The 8,253-nt window shown below is 32.0% G+C and overlaps 1 protein-coding gene across 6 annotated transcripts in view; it reads right to left on the bottom strand.

Annotated features, from left to right (window-relative positions):
• Positions 1-297: 297 nt before the first annotated feature.
• Positions 298-8,253, bottom strand: part of LOC125650005 (serine/arginine repetitive matrix protein 4-like) — a 15,237-nt gene continuing 7,281 nt past the window's right edge. For 4 of the 6 annotated variants that reach the window (XM_048877938.2, XM_048877969.2, XM_048877947.2 and 1 more), the window contains 3 exons: positions 7,435-7,578; positions 7,233-7,256; positions 298-6,148 (listed from right to left, as the gene is read on the bottom strand). In XM_048877938.2, the coding sequence (XP_048733895.1) occupies positions 5,962-6,148; positions 7,233-7,256; positions 7,435-7,578 (355 nt within the window). In that variant the 3' untranslated portion in view covers positions 298-5,961. The remainder of the gene's footprint in view (positions 6,149-7,232; positions 7,257-7,434; positions 7,579-8,253) is intronic. The other 2 variants (XM_048877961.2, XM_056154126.1) reach the window with 1 other exon arrangement.

Below are 8,253 nucleotides of genomic sequence, written 5' to 3'. Positions count from 1 at the left end.
ACCAATTTACTGACTATTCAGACAATAGCAATTTTATTGTCCCCCTCGACAGCAACTATTTCCCTCGGCTGCGCCTTGGGAAATAGTTGCTGTCGAGGGGAACAATAAACTTGCTATTGTCTGAATAGCCAGTAAATAGGTGTATAATATCTTTTCTATACAACAATTCATTATATAGTATAAATTTGCCTTGTGGTTCCCAAATGTGAAAAGTTAAATAAAATAGGAACATAGTCAGGCGATGGAAAAACTTTGATCAGAAAAGCTCTCTTGAAAGCTCATAGGAGTCAAAAACTGTTTGTAAATACTTCGTGACTTTATATTTGTATAATAAAATCCATTCACAAAAACCAAAAAAAAAACAACAACACAAATAAACAAAAACCACACACTGGAATGTGAAGAGAATGATCCCATAGAATAACAAATTCAATATCATAAAAAATATACAAAAGACAGCATTACAGCCATGAAATAAGTCCAGGTAAAGAATTGTCAGGTAAAACAAGAAAAACACATTGAATTTGGCAAAAAACTTCAAAATAATATTTGGTACATAAAATATGAAAGGATTTGTTGCATTTGACAATGATGAAAATGAAATGCATCAAACAATACCATAAGAACCCAGGTGACATTTCCATGTAAAGAACATTCATACATCATGATCACATTACTGTTAATTCATTTCATCAATTGCTGAAAAATCACCCAAAATATATTTCCACCAGTCAAATATACATGCATGTACACAAATCCTTACTTATAATTGGCATTATTCTGAAATAAAAGTGGAGGATTCATTGACAGTTCAACAAAAATCTACATGCAGAATCCACCCCAGATGGAGACATTTTGCCCTAAGATGTTTCAGCCCATAAGTACTGAAGTTTGTTTTTAGTTTTTAACACAGGTTTTCAAAATGGCAACCCCCACCCCCCCAAGGTCTCGCATCTGTGTTTTAAAAACTATCAGTACATGAATTCAACCTCCCCCGATAAATCAAATAAAATTAAACTGATTTTATTGTCTTCAATAAATCAATTTCAATCAGGATGGTTACCATTTTATGGTATTTACCTTTTTTTCCCTGTATCACGACATTAAAATAAACACTAGCAAGAAACTAGATGAAAACATGCGTTTGTGAAAGACTCTGCCAATGAGCTTTCGCAAAATTGAACATTCAGATTATTCATACCTTAGACTTCAACCTTTCAATTGACTATGTCCACAGTTACAGTGTGCCAGACACAGACATTACAAAAACAGTATCCCCCTTCCCAACTGATAATTTGATTTGGGGAGCATGAAAATATCTTATATTTATTACTTATCAAAAATGCTCCCTGTCTCAAACCTATTTGAGGAGTTTGTGCTGATGAAATATACAATTTCATCCTTATGAATATCAATATTTGAAACAAGAGGCCCATGGATCATATCACTCACCTGAATGTGTTGTTGTGATTTTAAGATTTAAAAAAATCTTTATTCCCATTTCATCTTTTTACCCTACATTGTGGCCCTAACATAGCCTCAAAGGGTCATGGCATAACATTGATACAAGGTCAAAGATCATGGTATGAAATGTAAGGTCAAAATCACAACCAAAGAAAGGTCTTGTCATAAGGAATGCACATATGAAATATAAGAGCTCTATCACTCACCATTCAAAAGTTATAATTTGGTTAGGCAAACAGGACAAAAGCAATATACCTTCCAATCTTCGACACAGGGGAATTAAATACATGATAACTTTTTGACCTGAAAATCAACATGAGTCATTTACGAGTCATTACAAACCTCCATATGGATGATGGATTTTAGATCATGCATAAAAAAATTAAATCCACTAAATTTAGGAATGTTTGCATTTTGATGATTTAGTATGACTATGCTATTCTTGAAAAGAATTTGTTTTAATTAATCCCCTACATATTCCCATATAAAACATTGATCCCCTACTGTGGCCCAACCCTATCCCCTGAATTGTGCATACTTGAATTTGCATTACCTGAAGATGATTGCATATTAATATGACTATAATCATGGCCATGTTGTTCTTGAGAAGTTTTTCCTATATATTTCTCATTAAATTGTATCTCCTACTGTGGCCCCATCCTACAACTGTGTGTGTGTGTTATGATTTTAACAAACTTGAACCTGCACTACCTGGGGTTGCTTGCATACTAGTACATGTATGAGTAATCATTGCCCTGTTGTTCTTGATAAGATTCTCAAAGATGTTTCCCTATAACTATGTAAAACTTTGATCCCTATAACTATGTAAAACTTTGATCCCTATAACTATGTAAAACTTTGATCCCTATAACTATGTAAAACTTTGATCCCTATACTGGTCCCCACCCTACACCTGGGGGTTTATAATTTCAAGAAACTTGAATCCACACTATGTCAGGAGGCTTTCTTCTAAATTTAAACTTTTCTACCAAAGTGGTTCTTGAATGACCCAAACTTATTTTTGCATTTCCTGATTATCTCCTCTTTGAAAGGGACATGGCCCTTCATTTTAACAAACTTGAATCCCCTTAACCCAAGGATGATTTTTTATCAAGTTTGATTGAATTTGGCCCTGAGGTTCTGGAGGAGAAGATGTAAATGAGAAAAGTTTACGGACAGACAGGCAGATGGAGAGACGACAGACATAAAGTGATCAGAAAAGTTCAAGATTTCAGCTAAGGCGAGTTTAAAAGTAATTGTACATTAAGCAAATACAACATATTCATCAATGTTGCCAACCTTTAACAACTTGAGGGTGGGTGATTTAGTTTGATAAAAGTAGGTAGTGGGGAATTTTGTAAAGGAACATACATGTATAAGGAAATCCAATATATTTGAGTCTAAAAACTTTAAAATAACCAGAAATCGATTACAAATGTCACCATGCATTCAATTCTCTTCTCAGTGTAACAAATGCAGTTAGAAATATCAAGTTGTTTACCTATACAAGTACTACATGCTGAAATGTAAGAGATGAATTATCCCAAAACTTCTGATTGAGCTATCGAAACTTTGGGCTTGATCAATTAGGTTATCACTCATGAAAAACAATATGTTTATAAACTAAAATCATCTGAATTGAAACAAATATAAAATTTAAATTCAAACAGACACATAATTACAATGCACCAAGTTTTAAACACAAAAGACTAGAGTATAGCAGTAAAAATCATAATCATCTGAACTCAAATATTGCACGTACTACCACAACATTGCCCTATGACATTCCTTACAACCTGTGCAAAACAATATATCACAAAATACCAAATTGCAGTCATCCTAGCTTTGCTTAAATATCACATGATTATGTACAGTAATATCTGTTCATCTCTTTACAAATTTCTATTGTTTTTAAAACATTTATTCAAGAAATAAATTTCATTGTTGAAAATAAATGTGACGGTATATTTCAAGAAGCATGTTAGCTAATGCGCTTCATGGAGTATGTCGACATAAAGCATTGCAGTTCATACCCTCACATATTTTCAAAAATGAAATTTATTCCTTTCATTTACATTCTACTTCCATTTTTCCCCGAAATTCTCAAATAAATACCTATCATTGAAATTTGTAAAAATATCAAAGGCAAAAACATTGAAATTGTGAATATATTCAAAAGGCAGACTAACATACATGCATTTGTATTTCAAATTCTATTGCAGTTCATTGTTTTCACGATTCAAATTCAGGTAGTAGTATTTGGTAAGTGTTACCATGTTGATATGGTAATCCTTCCAATTTCCCAATATTGTTAATAGATTGACTAGACTGTACAAATTAAATGTAAGATACACAAACAGTTTCTACACATTATAAAACCATGTAGCTTTATAAAAGAAGTCTTTACTTAATATACTCAAAGTAAATCAAAGTGAATGGAATGATCTTCCAAATCATAACCATAAAGTCCTGAATATACAAGTCCTTTCCTAAAAACAATTAAAAAGTATATCATACATCATTTGTATACAGATGTACCAGAAAACTGACTTAGCCAGAAAAGGCCCCGCTAAGAACTTTTCATGTATTACATGAGCTTAGTGCTAATGACAGAGAATTTATTAATGTTTGTAAAGACAGAGAGGAGTGATTAATCTTCATTTCTATGTTCAACAGCATGATCAACTACATTAACTTTGTATAAAATATAAAAGTTCTAAGTGTAGCAAGTCTGTTGTAACCTTGACCTTTGACCTCATGATTAAAAAATCCATTGGGATCTTTCTTTAACTGTCAAATATCTTTGTACAGATATGAAAGCTATTTGTAGAAAAAGGTTTAAGATATTGAGTTACAACAAAAGTGATGATGGACAAACAGACAGACCATAATCCATAAGGTGTCTTCTTTTAATAAATAACTACCTTTCTTTAGAATATAAAAACTGTATGTTGAAAATTTTTCATGATATAGTCACAATGAAAATGTATCAAACTTGAATTGGAGGTAGTGTTGCAAAATCGGATCAATATTACAATTTACTAAAATTGGAAATACACTATTTTAAAATTAGTCATACAAAAAAATTGAAAACTCATCATGAAATTGTAAATTGTGTTAGTTTTTTAATTGATGTTTCTTTCCAACATGACAATCCTCCTTTTACAGATGAATGAAAAATATGTTTTGTATCATTTTATTTTTTCCTGTACCTTACAAAGTTACGTTGAAGTTACTAACTAACCATACTGGGCGAGTAAGACAATTAAAATCTATTTTTATAAATTCAAAAACATAATGGCAAAATCTGTTCGAGTTATGTTTCACAACAAAAGAATTGATAGACAGATGGATGAACAATGTGATTACTATAGCCAAAGAATTGATAGACAGATGGATGGATGAACAATGTGATTACTATAGCCAACAGGGCTCCCATTTTCAAATTAATTGGAAATGGATAATCTGCATATGCATAACACTGACAACCTCTGGTTAATGGTACATGTATCTATAAATAGATTTTAAAAAAGTAAAAATAAACAGCTAATGAGATTTCACAAGGACAGAGTGAAACTAAACAGCGAATGAGTGAGACTTGACAACATTATGCCACTAAACAGCTTTCATTAACAGGCAGCCATGGCAGCTAGTGAGCCATAAGTGGATTTCATTACAAACAAATAAGCACAGTGTTTTCCAAAACAAAATTGCACTTTCAACATCTATATAAAGTGCAACATTAGTCATGGTATCAGTTCATTTTTACAAGCTAAAATAACAGCATCCATTTAAAGAACAAATCGGTAATATGCACCTTTTTTTCTGGACTACTTTAGAATCACATGACTTCCATAACCAATGAAATTAAGACCACAGATCTATAGAGGGCAACAAATCTTCAACACATTTGGGAATTTTTTTCACTTAATAGTTAAGATGATGTGTTCTAATAGTAATGATTTTATATAGGAAACAATAAAGGTGTCTTTATCTTTGCCTACCGTATGTCTTATTCTTTTTTTTTTGGTACATTTTATTTGCTGATATTTTATGTTGCACTTTCTATGCTGTACATTATTTTAGGATGAAATGATTTCTACTCATCTTATATGATATAAAGTGAAGTAATTTATAAATATCCTAATCTATTTTATATTGTGCAAAATAAGTATAAACCATTTCCATTCCTTACATTTTTTGAATGCATTCAATGTAATCTGAAGAATGACTCAGAGCAATATTGCTGTTGCAACAAAATAGGACAAGTGGAGCTACACAAATTGTGACATCATTCCCAGGATACCATATGGTGCAACTTATGATCAATTAAGTTTTTACGATATCAAAAATGTTGACAAAGTCAAATTAACTGCATCTTACTATTAAAATCAAATCCTAGTGCCTTATGTCTACGCTGCACATTATTTTTCCATACATGTATTTGTTTGATGCAGTCAGCTGTACATCACGTTTCAATCCTATCCATGCAGTACATTATATTCCTTTGTCGCTATCTATGCTCCAGCTACGGCGGCTGTAGTGAAGTATACTACTACTCCTGCTGCGCTGTCTGTGGCGAGAGGGACTCTTAGATCGGTGGTAATGGTAGAACGAGTCATCACTGTCAGAACTAGGACTCGGGGGTGTGGGGCGGTAGTACGGGATCGGTCGCTTCCTGGCACTGTAACATGGACACATGGTTCATGTATACTATAAAGTGTCACACAATAACAACCTCCAAATCAATTTTACAGCAGGGTTATCAAAAATGTCAATGCATATACATTTGGGTTTTTTATTATTATATATAATATTTACTGAATCACGCAACTTAAAAGGGGATGTATTAGAATATACATGTACTGCATGATGTAATTTGGCTCCACTGACAAATTGAAATATATATGTGTACATATCATGAATAAAAAACAGACAAAGAAGGTCTTTCTGGCAAATTATTTTTGAACAAGATTGAGTTGATTTTCAATTTCCTTCAAATGTGAAATTGATTTTTACTTGGGATGTTAACATTATTTTAGATATCACCAAAGTTACCTTGCATTTAACAATTTGATAAAATTATATTTGAATTTGATTTTTTTTAGTGTTTTCCATAATGCAAGTGACAAAACATGTACGACTAAAAGAAAACTGAATAAGCCAACTCAAATAGAATTCATCATGTTTTCATGAATTAAAAGAAAATAGCACACACTGGTATTTCTAAAATAGTGTTACAGATCATCAAAATTTATTGTGATTAACAAGTTTTTATGATCAAGTTGATGAAAAATATCACAGGAGAAGATGTAAAAGACTTAACTTTTTTATTCTTTGCATGTGCATATAAAAACTTCAAGTGATGTCATGTATATTTCTAAAAGTATATTTATGGTAACTGTTTACAATATTAGCTGAATATCATTCATATATTCTCAAATAATCATCAAATTTAAATATAAATGGAATAAAGATAGCAACCATTCTGACATTCCTAATTTTGATCGTACTATATGTTTCTGAACTCATAGTACAGACACTTCAATACAAATAAATATGCTTGATATATGAAAGTCTGGCAAAGTGAAATACATGTTTTAAACATGCAGCGATCAATCATCCTCCCATTCATGTTAATTGCATTATACTGTACACACACTGTATATATATGCACTTGCAATCTCAACCATATTAGTATTGTTAGTTTTAAACCCAACATGTGTTAGTTTCAATATTCAATACAGGAAACGGCAATCGAAATATACCATGATGGCAGGTATGCTGCTATTCTGTAAAATATATGGCAAGATGAAATCTGGTTTCGCTATCATATATCATGTTTAAATTCTTCTGGAGAATTTTTACTTTGACTGAATATACATGGCACCGTTTGCTTTCTTAGATTTATAAGTATGTACAGTTGGTGTAATTTTGCCAGCATATGGATATAGAATAGTATAGTCCTACCTAGTAATCCTTCGTTTATCCAAATGACTGGGGGAGCCTTTCCTCCGACGGATCGATGGACTGCGGGATTCTCGCCGCCGTGATCGACTCCTTGATACACTTCTGCTGTAACTTCGGGATAGACTTCGTGACCAGGAATAATTTCTGTGAAGATAGAATATGATTGTGCAACTGTAAAAGCATAATATACCAACAACATATGACACTATTGTAATTTATTATCTCTGTGCTGTTTACTGTAATAAATTGAGTGGTGGGCAATAGTTTTTTTTAAAACCCTGATTCTATTTTATTCACATGCATCCAATCATTCAATTTCACTACATATATCTAATAAGTTTCAATAGAGGTAGAATTGACATTGTTAGGTATAAGACGTGGTAGAAATGGTTTGCCACATACAAATGGACACTATGACTCAAAATCATTTTCTAAAAAATTAGTTTGTACGTTCTCCTTGTATATTGACAGGGGTATGAAAACTCTGAAGTTATGAAGATTTGGAATTTTTATTAGCATTAAACCCCCAGTAAATGCTTGTTAAAAAATTTCAGGATTTTCATTTGTTGGTTGATAAGTTCAAATTTGCATTACATTTAATTCATCTACATCTGATCAGTAGAACATTGGAGACAAAAATACATTAAATTATGTCAAAAAAACAACAACAGAACATAACAAAAATCAAAGGGGTGTAACATCTGTATGTAACAGTACCAGATTTGCTTGAAGTAGTTTTTTATCAATTCAATGGGAAAAGAATGGTCTTCCATGTAGGAAAACATTCATAATATCTGCACAGCTCATGTCTTATGAAGG

Source organism: Ostrea edulis, chromosome 1, assembly GCF_947568905.1.
Source record: "Ostrea edulis chromosome 1, xbOstEdul1.1, whole genome shotgun sequence".
NCBI classification, from domain to species: domain Eukaryota; kingdom Metazoa; phylum Mollusca; class Bivalvia; order Ostreida; family Ostreidae; genus Ostrea; species Ostrea edulis.
Note: the sequence above shows the minus strand (reverse complement) of the source record. Positions and strands in the feature narration are given on the sequence as shown.